This window comes from Lissotriton vulgaris, chromosome 1_1 (assembly GCF_964263255.1).
Source record: "Lissotriton vulgaris chromosome 1_1, aLisVul1.2, whole genome shotgun sequence".
In the NCBI taxonomy this organism is placed as follows: domain Eukaryota; kingdom Metazoa; phylum Chordata; class Amphibia; order Caudata; family Salamandridae; genus Lissotriton; species Lissotriton vulgaris.
In genome coordinates, this window is record NC_141685.1 from 1,016,878,638 (window position 1) to 1,016,894,122 (window position 15,485).

General features: G+C 43.7%; 1 protein-coding gene across 2 annotated transcripts in view; it reads right to left on the reverse strand.

Annotated features, from left to right (window-relative positions):
* Positions 1–1,355: 1,355 nt before the first annotated feature.
* The window catches only part of LDLR (low density lipoprotein receptor), a 31,115-nt gene continuing 16,985 nt past the window's right edge, over positions 1,356–15,485 (reverse strand). The window contains exons 9-19 of one of the 2 annotated variants that reach the window (XR_015309330.1): positions 14,772–14,943; positions 14,376–14,603; positions 13,796–13,914; positions 13,482–13,621; positions 11,813–11,954; positions 9,537–9,689; positions 7,458–7,706; positions 6,700–6,777; positions 5,450–5,607; positions 3,503–3,964; positions 1,356–3,442 (exon numbers count right to left, since the gene is read on the reverse strand). Coding sequence is in view for 1 of the 2 variants with exons in the window: in XM_086961499.1 (XP_086817625.1) it covers positions 3,929–3,964; positions 5,450–5,607; positions 6,700–6,777; positions 7,458–7,706; positions 9,537–9,689; positions 11,813–11,954; positions 13,482–13,621; positions 13,796–13,914; positions 14,376–14,603; positions 14,772–14,943 (1,475 nt within the window). In the remaining variant the exon portion in view is untranslated. Of the gene's footprint in view, positions 3,965–5,449; positions 5,608–6,699; positions 6,778–7,457; positions 7,707–9,536; positions 9,690–11,812; positions 11,955–13,481; positions 13,622–13,795; positions 13,915–14,375; positions 14,604–14,771; positions 14,944–15,485 lie in introns of both variants that reach the window. The other variant, XM_086961499.1, reaches the window with a different exon arrangement.

Sequence of the window (15,485 nt, forward strand, 5' to 3'; positions counted from 1 at the left end):
TGGCCTTTATGTATTCCTCCCAGACAGTATTACAAGGGGGGACTAGCTGTGGGCAGGATGGATCATCCTGGCAGGATAGGTAGAGATGGTGGTCACTTACCACACATGCACATGAAAAGGGCCTCCTCATCCTACTCACAAAGAACTTCACACTAGCCTATTGTCACCTCAGAACCTTTGGAGCCAGGGCAGGTTATTAAATACAATTAACATTGTGTGTTCAATGGAAGCAAAACCTATGCTCTGGAGGAGAGAAAGGTAATCGTTAAAACTGTCTTTAACAGTGACGACATGCATTAATTTTGAGGAAGACATATCTTAGCACAACAGTTTATACCAGAAGTTGAAAAATGAAAACAATCCACAGAAAGCACATTATGGTGTTTGCTATGGCATTGCTGGAAACTCCTGTTTTGCAGGAGATGTGCACTCAGGAGCATATTTACAACAAAGTAACGCAGCACGGTGCAGCAAGTCATTTTGCTGCGCCATGCTGCGTACGTTTGGAAAGCACAGAGATGCGGCATATTTACAAGAATATGTTGCATCTCTGTGCTTTCCCCTGCACTGGCGCACAAACTGCAGCCATGTGCCGACGCAGGCACCCTTGCACCATGGTGCAAGGATGCCTGCGTTGTGGGGAGATTGTTTTTGTGCAGTTCCAATTCAGAACGCACATGGCTTTTTATTTACTTTGCCTTAATCTTCACATACATTGTATTTAAAACTGAACAAGCTACTACGACTCCTTCATTTTCGATTTCACTTTCTGCATTGCTTATTTTTTTGCATTGGTTTACACTCATCTTTCTCTCTTAAACCATCTAGTGTACCTTTCTTTGTTTGTACCTTTCTTCGTTCTTGTCCCTTCCCTCCTTGTTCTCGCTCAAAACAAAAGCTTTTAGAAATAGAAATTGCTCATCATGTATGAACATTTGTCTAAAATGTGAACACTTTTCTACTTTGCTGATTTATTTCAAGTAGAATTCTCAAGTATATACTGTGCTTTACTAAAGGAGTTCTTTAACAGAAGCAAAAAAGATCCATCGGCTAATTTTGGTATTTTTCAGGACGAAAGGCTACACATACGTTGTATGCCACCAATTTCAGGCATTCCAACTTGCAACCAAAAGGTTTTTGGTTTGAATGAAGCTATGTAATTGTAGGCTTATCAAAAATGGGCTTAAATGGAGTGAAATCAAGTTTCTAATTATCGGCAAGTTTGAAACTTTCTGCAGTGAGATGCAAATTAAACTTGACAAAAATCACATACAAATACCAACCATCACCAATCACCAACCCCCACGGAATATTCAATTGAAACAGAAGACAAACTAAAGACTCGAAGGCACTAGTCTTATGAAATAAATAAATCATATTTTATAAATTCTTTAGCAATAACATCTTTTCTGAAACAAAATGTACATACAAATGGAAACAAAAGCGTTGATGTGCAAAATAAAAAAAAGGATCTTTTAGGAATTAACATTTACACCCATCAGAGAAGAAGAAAGATCAGAATAGTGGTTTTGACAGTTTTCAGGCACTATGTGGGAACGAACTTTTTCTGGTTGACCCATTTCAGTTTTTCATTCAATTTAGTGCAGAATTGTTCTTTGTTTTACCTTTTCTGGCTTACGTTGCAAGAACTTCCCACGTCATAATGTAGCAGGGCCTTGGCTACGTACCACACTACTGGATGAAGTAATGGAGGAGAATCCCAGTGCATTAAGCAACTCATGAACCTGGTCATAGATGTCAATACCAAAATGGGACAGCAAACCTAGTTTCCAATATAGTGCTCAGGATTGGTGACTGGTTCTTGCTAGCCCAATATTATGAATAAATAATCAGACGTGGAAGCCGCCTGTTTCGGACATTGGCAATACGGACCCTCAGAGAGGTGTGCATTCTCCATTACTACAGGGAGACACATACTGCTTTGTTCTTGGGAACCAACTTTTTTGAATGAGACCAGTACAATTTGTCATCCTAGGCACTTCATATTGCACCTTGCCTTGCACAGAGAAATGGCAACACGTCCAACTTTGTAGTACTCGCTTGAGGCGTTTCTGCGCCTTTGCAGAAGGCACAGTTGTGGTTGGCAACGTGATGGAAGGCACAATTGTACAAACATTCACAGCGTGAAACTAGTTCATGAAACATCTGTGTGCGCCTTGCAGAGAATATTCTGATAGGTCCCTGTATTTTCTAGGTGACAATAACCTTCATCTATACGGCTTATTAAGAGGTGTTTTCTGCTATGTGCAGAACATTGCTTAAAGCAAGGAAGTCACCTGTCTCTAAATGGATGGTGCAAGATAGGTCTCTAGGTGGGTAGAGTGTTTAAAGAGGGGTCTGCAAACATGTATGTCAAGAAGGCGTTTCTCACGTTCTACAGAAATTGTAAAGGCCATGCTTGATGCAGAAACATTTTCTAAAAACAATCTACAACCCTCTACAATATTTAAGAAAACAGTTGTCCGCACAAAGAGAAGACTTCTTCCAAACAAGCACAACCACATTGGCAAGGTGTTCAAAGATCCCAGAATTTAGGGCAGGTAAACAAAACATCAAAGAATGGTGCAATGGGTGGAAGATGCTGCCAGTTCGATGACCACTGTATATCTGCTTGGTCTTGTGCAAGGTTCCCACTGGGTTGTGGATGGTCAAATGAGCTAAACAATATGTGGAGAAAAGAAACTGGCAACACTGGTACCCAAACTTCTTAAGTGTTGGCAACAAAATCGTATACAATTCTGGCGGTTCACAGATGGATTTCTGAATCTGTGCTAAGTATTAAAAACCCTCTTTCCCACAAAACCCAAATATTGACATTCCCAGCAAAGTATTCAAGAGCAACAGAACAGGATATAAGAATATCATGATTACAGCTCATCAGAAAGAATCATCAGAACAAGATTTTGGGCCCAAGAGCCACACAAAAACGCCTTCATACCACTGTATATTCTATTTACAAAACATCGTGAACAGTGCAAGGTATTAACAGTCCTTCTGTACAATATACAAAAACCCAAACAACAACAAAATATGTATATAAAGTGCACAGGGAAGGGAGAACATTTCCAGGGGGGGAAAAACTACAACCTACAGGCACAGTAGTGGTTCAACTGAGATAGAGCAATTGCCCTCCTTTCGCCATCATCCAGACACGCCAACCTTCGTTAAAGCTTAGGGTCAGCCAATAGGCAGCAGTCCTGAGTGGCACAGGTAAGCGTGCCTTTTGTGCAAAAGGAGGACAGCAGGATGGCTTGTGGAAAACCTCAGGGATTTCCTGGGGCGCGTAAACAGTACTTTCTCCTGAGGTCGAGAGCAGCGACAGTCTGGCAAACACAATCACTTTCTTTTTTTAACAGTTTCCCCCACCTCCCACTGCTCCCCAATAGTCTTCTTCTCCCCTTCAAGGGGTGGGTTAGTTAGTCTTTTAGCTCTATAGCTGAAAGTGGGACGCGGTTGGCTTATGTCCAACCTTGTGCTCCACAGACTTTCAAGCGCTCGTCACAGATATTAGTCTCTACTCCAGAGAACTGCTTGGCTCCACGACCCGATCTCCGATCTCCTTCATGTTTAAGAGACTCCCCGATAAAACTTGGGGGCCAAAGTGGCACACTCTTGTAGCTTGCACAAAAATGATTGGGGAAAAAAATACATATCTTGATTTATCATAATAAATAAAAAAATCTAAAGCTCCAAAAACATTTCAATTAAGGTGTTAAAAAAATTAAGCGTCCGTCAAGTTGATCAGGATGGGAGTTGCAGTGTGCTCAGACTTGGATGGGTTGGGTTAAGCGCTGCAGAGTGTAGCCATCTTTTTCTTCTTTTTTTCGTGTACTTTTTTTACTTCAATAAACTCCTCTCCCCACAGTGAGCAGTAGCAGCATCTTGGTTATGACCTATTCAGCATGTTTCACGCAACATCATCCTCCACGCTAACTATTTGTCTCTGGTGAGGAGAAAAAAGTACAGAGAAGGTTAGGACGGGGCTGGAACGGGGGTATAGGGGTTGGGGGAAGAGGGGAATAATATAAAAGACAAAAGAAATTGGCTTCGCATATGTCTACTTCTTGTTTGCTTGTATTTACAAAGTGAGCCTGTGTTAAAGAGTGATCCTGTTCTTATGCCTGATCTAGAACTGGGACTATAAAATGTATTTCGGTACCACCATTACCAACGCCCTCTACAGGAGATTGTGGTTTTTGCGTTTTGGAATCACCGAAGCGAATAAAAAGTGGCTGTTCCTCATGGATAACTCGCATAGGTGCTGCTTCTGCCCCCTCCGGCATGAAATTCTTCTGACAGAGGTTAGATGTACATTACTATAGGAGACGTGTCTTTTCTACTGTAACAATAACCAGAAAAAATAATGGCGACTAAGCCGCCCAAAGACAATTTCTTTAAACTACAGGGGTTTAGCAATGCTGAACAAAGGACTATAAAAAGGAAAGTAAACTGCTCACCAGGGTTTAGCAATGCTGAACTATGGGCCACAAAAAGGATAGGAAACTGTTCACCAGGGTTTAGCAATGCTGAACAAAGGGCCATTGAAAAGAAAGGAAACTGCTCTCCAGGGTTTAGCAATGCTGAACTAAGGGCCTCAGAAAGGAAAGGAAACTGTTCAGCAGGGTTTAGAAATGCTGAACAAAGGGCCACGGAAAGGAAACTGCTCACCAGGGTTTAGAAATGCTGAACAAAGGGCCACAGAAAGGAAACTGCTCACCAGGGTTAAGAAATGCTGAACAAAGGGCCACAGAAAGGAAAGGAAACTGCTCACCAGGGTTTAGAAATGCTGAACAAAGGGCCATGGAAAGGAAACTGCTCACCAGGGTTTAGCAAAGCTGAACTAAGGGCCTCAGAAAGGAAAGGAAACTGTTCACCAGGGTTAAGAAATGCTGAACAAAGGGCCACAGAAAGGAAACTGATCACCAGGGTTTAGAAATGCTGAACAAAGGGCCACAGAAAGGAAACTGATCACCAGGGTTTAGAAATGCTGAACAAAGGGCCAGTGAAAGGAAACTGCTCACCAGGGTTTAGAAATGCTGAACAAAGGGCCTCAGAAAGGAAAGGAAACTGTTCACCAGGGTTTAGAAATGCTGAACAACAGGCCACGGAAAGGAAACTGCTCACAAGGGTTTAGCAATGCTGAACTAAGAGCTACAGAAAGGAAAGAAAACTGTTCACCAGGCATAGAGATCACAAGCCTCAGCTCGTTCTTTAGTATGGTGCAACCAACCCTGTGCCTCAAACATGCTCCAACATGGAAACTAGGAAGAATTTGTATTAAAGACCGGTAGCCAGGTGAACACAATTAGGCTGATGCGGAGAGATCCTTCACGCACCATCTGGGAGAAAGGCGGAGGCGCACCATGGGAGGACAATGACTGAACATTAAAAGGGAACTAAGGAACTCAGGAGGCCGCAGTCTACTTACAGAAGGATATGTGTAGCCGTCCTGATTCCGGCAAATATGGATCTCATCTTCGGTGGTCTTCTGGTACACTGGATTGTCAAAGTTGATGCTGTTGGTGTTCTTGAGCCGCCACTTCTTCCACAGGAGGAAAGCGCTGAAGGCCACCAGGCAGAGTACAGCTAGAAGGAAAAGCAAAATAGCCATTTGTTTCTGTGCAGATGAGAAAGCGAGCATTCATTCACACGGTCACAGTAATTCCTCTGCACAAAAGAACCTGGTGCTGCTAACAAGTGTTATTGCACATTTTATCAAGCTCAGAAAGCTAAAGGCTGATTTGACCACAAGATGGCAAGTCAGGGTAAAACCAGCACAATTTGTCAGGCAGCCATCTTGTTGGTAGTGAACAACCGGCCTTCAATTTAATTGATCTCAAATATGTCCAAATTCTCCTCCTTTAGATGCCACACATTATCATTTTTTGAAGTGGCTTCTACAAACCGTGCCCCCCTGCAGTCTAGCCTTTTTCTGTGAACGCTGCATCAGTTCGCCACCCACTGTGTGCTAGACATGGAATAAGCTTAACAGGAAGACCGCTTCTTGGTTTTGGCACCAAAAGCATTTCACTTGATAGAACACTCAGGCCATCAGCTCTTTTGCTGGATAGGTGGCCACGTGGACAAATCCACCTGCTGCCTATCCTGCACGCAACATAGTCCAGGCCCATTAGCTGTGTGGATAAAGACAACCACCACGGAGATCGATGCATAACCTGCAGGTCACAGGCTTGAATCAAAACAAGATAGGCCATTCGGTCAGTGCCCCAGATGGAGACTGCAGATTACAGGGATTGAGGGAGGGACCTTGGCTACTCATCGGTCTAATGTTTAACACAATGAACATCAGTAGTTCTGGGTAAGATCACCGATCTCTCAATGCTGGTCTCTTTGTGTGGCCTACAGATGACAAGTTGGAACCATGGCATGGCCAACCAGTTTTCTTAATCACAAGGTGGATGACATGCCTATCAATAACATCTTTTATGCACAGCACTTGGGAAAAGGTGATCGGTTTGGAATTGGGTGCTGTATAAAATACAAGTTATTAAAACAAGTGCCCCAAAAAAATCTTGTTTTCGTGGCTACTGTGTAAATCTGGCGTTCACACAAGTCGCAAGAAGGCAGTTAAGTAAAATGCAGAATTTGAGGCAGCCATCCCCCTCTTCCCCTATCAAGAAAGAGTGGTGTAAAACAAGTAGAAGGACATGTGCTTACCGAGAGGGATCACTATGTAGAGGGCTGTAGGGCTGCCATGCTTGCCTGTGCTGATGTCTGCTGCAACGTCATTGCGAGCTGAAGGGACAAAAAAATAAAATAAATGGATCATGCAAATAAACACATGAGCCACAAAATGCAATTCCAAACAATGTGATGCAATTGGTTTAACCCATTCACTGAATCCCCCCAGAGTGCCCTTCGCAAGGCAGCGGTCAACAGTCACTAAGGTGTGGCTCCCCCTCCCCCCATTCAAAAAGATGTGCAGTATAAATTGATCACTGGATCGCAAATCAATATGAGAGTTTATAGGAGGTCTGAATAAAGAGATGCCCTCGATTCAAGGGACAGTGATATTTTCCAGAACCTTCTGTAAATATTCCAGACCCATTCACTGTATGGTAGAAAAATGTAATCAGTGCGCATGTATGACTGTGGACAAGGCAAAAACTAAATGCTGCAGGCAAGTAACAGCTATCCAGCGCTCTGGTGTGACCCAAGTAACAGCTATCCAGCGCTCTGGTGTGACCCAAGTAACAACTATCCAGCGCTCTGGTGTGACCCAAGTAACGGCTATCCCGCGCTCTGGTGTGATCCAAGTAACGGCTATCCAGCACTCTGGTGTGACCCAAGTAACGGCTATCCAGCACTCTGGTGTGACCCAAGTAACGGCTATCCAGCACTCTGGTGTGACCCAAGTAACGGCTATCCAGCGCTCTGGTGTGACCCAAGTAACGGCTGTCCAGCCTAGGCCTTACCTTGGTGCGGCACAGTTTCCGTCAGTGGGGTTGTGGCCTCCAGATCCAATGCAGGGTTCCTCTTAGGCATGCTGGTGGCAGGAGCCAGAGTCGTAATCCTGGGAGTTTGGGTGGTGCTCCTGGTTGCGGGAGGAGTGGACCGGGGAATCAGCACTCTTGTGGTGACTACACGAGCAACGGTGGATGTCCGCAAGGCACTGGTGGTGGCAGAGGGGGTGCTGGCCTTGGTAGAGGGGACTGCAGGTGGTACTTTTGAAAGAGAAGAGAAAACGTTTGTTGGTAAGCAAGGAATTTATCTTTGCACCTGGAAATGTAGCAATTCTAAAAGAGCACAGAACATTGAACTACAAATATGGGTTAAACCCTGCATGGCACGCGGAGTGGGAAAAATGTATATAGTAAAAAGCTTCTTTTGAGGCTGCCTGTCTGACTAGACAGGTCTGGGCTGCAACTCTCTCCCAAAATCTTAATTTGACCATTGTGCCTGCATGGGCCAGGATGGATGATGGATCATCCCAGAAATCATTTAGGCCACACACCCAATCAAGCTTGATCTCGTTAGAAGATTTCAGTTTTAGAATATCAAATAGTTCCTCTCTAAAGGGGCATAGTCCATCAGTGACACAAATATGCACCCAATAGAGTGTCTCAAAGCAGCGAGCTCAGTGACGGTGTTGGTATGAAGGTCCAATGTTACTTAGTAATTGAGAAAACATCTGAAGAGTGGATTTACATGCAATAAGGGGCAAGCATCCAAACGATCCGACCACTCCATGCCCCTGTAACCCCCCCCCCAAAATGGGATCTAAATCTGCGAACGCCAAACCACTAGGAACATGAAACGTGGTGGTCCACAGCCATGGATTGCTCAAAGGCCCTGGAAGGTCACCAATATCTTCAACATTCAACCCGCTTTGTTCTGCCCGGTCAAGGATCTCTCCACAGGCACAAGGACCGCTTTGCCATTAGGCCATGCTCGCAGTCCAGTTTGGGTTTGATAAACAGATGGACCTAGTTAACTACTCCTGCAGCTGAACTATTCATTTTTATTTATTTGCAGGCTTGTATAGCGCTAGGAATAAACTCCCGAAGGAGTATCTCCGCGCTTAGGACAGCCGGCAAACAGGTATCTGAACAGTAACACTGATTTTCTAAAACCATCTAAGACAGCTACAGAAGTTTTTAAACTAAGAGACAAGGCTACAACTAATTTTGGCTAAACAGGAAAGTTTTCAGTTGTTTTCTAAAAAGGAGATGGTCGGGACATTGTCTCAATAAGAGTGGAAGCGCATTCCACAACATAGGACCCGCCACTGACAGGGCTTTACCACCTAATCTGGTCCTCCTGATCTTGGGTACATTCAGCAGCAACTGCTCACTAGACTGAAGTGTGCGAGTAGGAACGTATGGTACAATTTTTTTAGCCAAATAGCCCGGTCCTAGATCATGTAGACCTTTATGTATAATACAGCAGGTCTTAAACTTCACTCGTTGACGTATGGACAACCAGTGCAATTTGTCCAACAGTGGTTTAGATGGAGATCTAGGGGGGGCATTAAGGACCAACCTGGCTGCTGTGTTCTGCACTACTTGCAAACGGTCTAGTACCTCTTCATTTGCACCTGCCAAAAGACCATTACAAAACTAGAAGGGTGGAGACCCCACGAGTCCTCAGAAACTCTATGTCAACAGTCGAGGTGAGGCATGCTCAGGCTTCTTTCAAAGGGGAGACCAGGGCCGTACTTCCAAGGAAGGAACAAAGATCATGAATAGGTCAGGGCTTTTAGAACACAATCCCTCAGCCTGGCCGTTCAAACAACACGCCTAAATCCACCGACTTCAAATGGACAGGTTCTCCAAAGGATTGCATTAAACTGAGCCATAAATCTCAGACACCGAATGAGTGAATTAACTCAAACACTGGTTTTGCCAAAGTAGAACTGACAAGCAGCTTCATGCACTCCAACTGGCGTCACCATTAAAAACGAAAATATTGCATGGCTCAACAACGTAGAATTCCACTTTGATCACTTAGCAGTTTAATACAATAAAGTTAATCTTAACAGGAGCCACGCTTACCCGTCACGCAACTCCTCATATCTAGGGCGAGGTGCAGGTCATCGGGGCAGGCACACGTGTACTTCGCGGATCTGGCAGTGATGCGTGGAGCAGGAAGGCAGAGGTACTCGCATCCGCCATTGGGGAGAGCGCTGGTCTCGCACCAGTTCACACCTTTAGACAACGGAAGGAAATGGGAGGGGGAAAAAAAGTGAGCAGGTTACAACAAATTAGTTTTTTCCTACCTCACAAGTGGTGATCTCCCTCCAACTTTGCATGCAGGCTATCCACCCTACCACATATTAAAAACTATGTATAGAGCAGGCAAGTAAGGCTAGTGAAAAATATAGTATAGTGACAAAACTTGGAATGTGATCAGTGTGCAAAACATTATACAAGCAATATATTGGCTAGAGGCATCAGTGTCGCCCAACCCCACTTTTGGACTTACTGCAAATAAATATTATATACAATGATGAAAGTAAGACCCTAAAAATCAGCTATATCATTTTAGTGCCACTACTATAATTGAACACCCCAACAAATAGGTGGCTTGAGGGACTTGCTATGACAATGGTTGCAACTTTAGAGCAGTCATACGTCAAGTAGACCTGGTCTATAGCCACTGAAGAACTCAGCAATGCGCATTGCTACTAAGCCTGATCACCAGCAGCATATTTCCATCACAACGGCAAGCAGTCAATTGATTCCCACTCTGCAAGGATTCAAGCGGACAACACTCCACAATCGGTTGACAAATCTTTGTCAAGCTTAAAAACACATGAGACTCTAAGAAGAACGCACAGTCGCTGAAGAGTCTCAAGCCAGGACCTGCGTGCGGCCACTGAAGAACAACAGACTTCTTCAAACAATGCTGGCCAAATAGTTGGGGCTGCTTGTTCCTGTTGGAAACCTACACCCCACCTCTGAATACCTTTTAGGATTCACACTTTTAGGAAAGGTTGTGCTTACGGAATCCTGCTGGCTAAACTGTGGAATTCTCTCGCCCTCCTTGATTCGACAAGAGAACAAACCTCTGACCTTCTGAAGCAAACTGAAAACCTGGCTCTTCGTCTGTTAAAGATGTTCTTAGCATCCCTAGCCTGGTTATGGCTCTTTTTTAACACTGGCGAGCACCACAATGCCATTTTTAAAATTGCATCTGAATTCTTTAATTTATAAAACTAAAAAGTCTCACTAGTTTTAAAACATTAACTTGAGACAGTTTATGCCTCCAGGAATGTGCGATGAGAGCTAGAATGATGCTGTACAAATAATGGTATTTTTGACAATATAAAAAACGAAAATATTACAGGACTGCTGGTTATCATGCCACTTAATGAGGAGACGTTTCTTTATTAGCCAATACATCATTACTCCATTATTTTACAGTTCATTGATGGATAAATTACTTTTGGACCCTACTTCTAGTTAAGACTCGACAGCATAGGAAATGTGTACACCTAATAACGAAAGTTACAGCTGAACATATATGAGCCCAGACGAAGTTCCCCTGGCAAGAATCGGGAACTAAACGCGTTGGCTGTGTGCCAGTTTTTTTAAAAGATGTATTGAATAAAAAGAAGTAACTCTGGAACATATCTTGACGTCTGTGTATTGACTCCGCAACTAGTGCACCTTCCATTTCCTCTTGTGAATTTGGCTACTATGGACACCCCTGTACGGCGGGTGTGGTAAGAGACTGCACCACCTTCTGAATTTACTGTAGGAACGGACTGGATGTGCTTGACCTTGGTCTGCCGTTTGTTCTTTAATAGATTTTCCCTGTATTCGTGGTCCTGGCAAAGGCCTCAGATCTGTAGGGGCGACCGATTGTCTGAAACGGCCATACCACTAGGTGTTTGACCAATAACCCATCCACACTACGGCTCAGTTTTTACCCTTTTCCCTGTCCCTATCTTTTAATAAAGATTCCTCTTCAAAGACAGGAGAGAATTTTACGATCCACTCCCCACATCCTGACACGGTCACCACTCAGACAGTCTCCCACCTGGTGGTGGACGTTGTCACTTGGAGAACAGGACACTCAAGTGATTAACCAGAGGATGATCCTATCCACAATATCGCACTTAGGGTGCTGGCATGCACCTTCGGTTGTAAAGACGTGTTTGAGGGTCTTCAAGACAATCTTCTTGGAGATCCTGTCAAATGTATAGGGTTCAATCGCTGCTATTTATTAGGGATATGTTAATGGGAAGCTGAGTGAACTTCTGCTTCTTTCTTCCCCCCTTCTGATTTAGAGTAAGGTGCGAAGACAGTCAAATCTTAGTCTGTACCTGTTGGCTGTTTGAGGTTGTGATACAGAACGATATCCTCCGGAGACATCAGATCCTCAGCGACAGTCACAATATCGCCCCCAGTCAGTCTGTTTGCACTGAAAATTGATTCGTGTTCAATGTCGGTCCAGAATACTTTGTCCTAAAAATATATATTTAGAAAGAATCAAAATAATTTTTTGTTAAAAAGGTAGTCAAGAGATTCTCAACGGCTCAAGCAGACAAAACGTTCAGCACTTGCAAAACACATTTTTACAGATCAACAAACAGTAGCAGATACGAAGAGCAAATATTGAAACAGTAGAAAAATGCTGAAAATCGCTTTTTTTTCTTGGCAAGAGTTCTGAGCAGACCTGAGCGTTACAGCCCTTTGGCCCGGGCGTACACAAACTTTCATACAAATGGAAAGGAACAGAAAAAAGTTTTCAAACACTACACAAGGGGTTAAATCGTTAACATTTGGTGGTATTGTTAAAAGTACATTTTAGAAGATGTTTAGAAGCAAGCCTCTAGGAGGCTAGGCTCCAACAGACAGTAGGATTCAAAAGAGTCTGACAATGGAAATTTTGGGCTACCCGATAAATGATCTATCACTTTATTAGGTCTTAATAAGAATAGACCATAAAAGTACAGAAATATTGCACATGGCTATATTCAAAGATTTAAAACATACTTTCTTTAAAATAGATGAAAATAAATATAAATGCATAAACATTAAAAATTCCTCAATACACCAAATAAATTAGGATTAAGTGTTTTCAGTAACAATTTACTGGACACAAAATGTTATACCTACATTTTCTTGGGATTAAAGCAGAACTACCATACCCAGGAAAAGGCTTGCACGACACTACAACTTTGAGAGAAAAGTGTACCTTTGATAGTGAGGTAGGGGTCACTCCATATGGCGCTACAATTGTTATATTCTTGCATAATTTTAATCTCACAGAAGATATTCGGTATATTAGGAAATGGTATAATAACAGAAAAGGTGGTAGACTGCGAGGTACGGTGAACTCAATTGTAACGGGGCTACCCTCCACTAATCCTGGGCATGACACTTCATGTCACTACTCCTCACTTCCTTCATCTGCGAAAAGGGAAGTGCATAACTGGCCCAACCCATGGAGCTTTGCAACGAAAATGGACACTTTCACTGATGTACCAAACAAGATACCATTTCTCAAAAAATATTCTTTCTGGAGTTAATATTTCTGGAGTTAATATTTCCAGTGGCCCTTGTCCATTAGGAATACAACAGATCACCAACATTACAGCACCCGAAGACAACAGCTGCTAGTTAGCATAAGACGTGATAATTTATATTTATTCACTTTTAAGGCAAAAAGCCTCAGGATCTAGTGAGCAGCTTGATGAAATTTAAAGGTAACCAGCTTTCAGTTTTTGGGGCTACTCAAATTCTTCAGGTCTAAGAAAAGCTACCCCCATGGCTACAGCCATTACATGAACTCAAGGAAAAAGGCTTTCTGGCACAGTGCAAGTACTAGAAAAACTCAGATGACTACGGGTAAGATCAGCAAGGCAGATCAATGCATAGACATCATGGAGTTAATTACCACCATGACATACAAGGGTAAACATGCAATTTGGAAACATTAACCTAAAACATCCACAGGGTGCATGAGTAAGTTACCAATAGAACTCTCACCTCGAAAATAGTGACTGCAAATGGGTGTGCCAATTTCTCCTCATCCATAATTACAGTTCTTCTGTTCCCACCATTTGCATCAATACTGGACAGAGAGTGCAGTTTGGAGTCTACCCAGTACACGCGCTGATTGGCCATGTCTGAAGAGAAACAAGGTAAGGTGAATGAGCCACTAAAATTCACATTTTGAAAAATGCAGGGGAAACTATAACTAATGGTTCATTCTAGGCACGTTTACGAAGAAGCCAACTATGCTCCAGGTGTTTATGGGGCCAAAGTCATGTGACTTGCATGCCTTTCCATCACTCACTCACCTAAAGAGATGCCGTTGGGCCACTCAATGCCATCTTGCACCAGAGTCATGCGGTCCATTCCGTTCAATCCCCCTTTCTCGATTTTGGCAGGGAAGCCCCAGTCGGTCCAATACATGAATCTAAAAAACACAAAGAGACCGAAGGTAAGCGACTAACAGCAATCAACCATCATCACTTTAGTCCCACCCTCTTAGTGTTCTTCCGGTGCTCTGGCACGGCAGAGCTGGAACAGTGCCCAGATGACAAGACAGGGAAGGCCCCCTTTCCACAATATACACATCCTCCCCATCAGGCCCACCACACCTCACCCATCAGGCCATATCAGGCCCACCACACCTTCCCCATCAGGTCATATCAGGCCCACAACACCCTCTTTATCAGGTCATATGCCTTTCAGGCCCACCACCTTCCCTAACAGGCAATATCAAACTACTAAACAACATTTCTGGAGGGGACCTGAATCCAGACACCATTATCGTGCTTGGAAACCTCTCTCCGTTTGAATCACAGGACGGAAGAAGTTGCTCATTGAACAGTGGTCTCTGCCCTTACATCCCTAAAGGGCTCCATCAAACCGTACCCTTCAACGGGGTCCACCACGATGGCCCTGGGCCTGGCCAGCCCCTCCTTCACCAGCGTCCTCCTCTTGGCGCCGTCGGTGTTGGCCACGGAGATGGTTCTGATGTCGGAGTCGGTCCAGTAGATGTTGCCGTGTATCCAGTCCACGGCGATGCCGTCGGGCGCTTTGATTTCATGCTCGATCACAGTGGAATGGTGAGAGAAGTTGTTGGCTTTGTCTAGGAAGGCACTGCATATCAGAGGGAACGGGAAGATAAATTAATAAAATTACAGTTTTCCTCCCCTGGCTAAAGCAGATAATGACGGAGTTACATTGCGCCTAAACAAAAACGCATTAGAAGTGACATTATCTTTGGGAGAGGTGGCACTTCCGGTTCGCGGTCCAATCAAAACTCACCTGTATATCTTTTTCTGCGACAGGTCCGACCAGTAGATCTTATTGCTAACGATCTCCATGTCGAGAGCCACAACGTTTTTCAGCCGCGGGATCAGACTGGTGTACTCGCTGCGGTCTAACGTCATCTTCCGCACCTCATGTCGATTGGTAAAAAAGAGGTAGGCCACGGTACCTGGAGGAGCAAGAAGCGATGAATCAAACTTGCACCTCGGGTTGTTAGCAGAAAAATCGCACTCAAGCAAATTAAAGCAAACCTTGCGGTTCCTGAAGTCCAGCTGCCTTCTGCGCGTCTCCCAACTAAAGCCAAAACTAATTTACTGGGATGCTGTACACGGGACGGTAGTTGGGAGGAGCCCTCTCTCAAATACCGGAATGGGGTAATGAGAAATAGATTTTTTTTCTTTTTTAAACGTCTGCGATTTGGAACACTTTTGACCAAATTAATTAGGCACATTTTCAGTCACCAGGAAGAGGGTTATCCTGTCGAAACACGCGAGTGCTGGCTGTACTTTTTGATTCAAGGAATTAATAAAGAGGGTTTTTTTAACAGCACCCTGATTTTTAATTTGTATCATTTTTGAGATTAAAGAAAGATTAAAAGGAAATAAGACAAGATAGAGTGACTTTCCCCGTATACCTCCTATTGGATTTTACATTTCACTACTCTGGCACCCAAACACACAGGCGGTTTTGGACTCTGAACAAAGTTTTAAG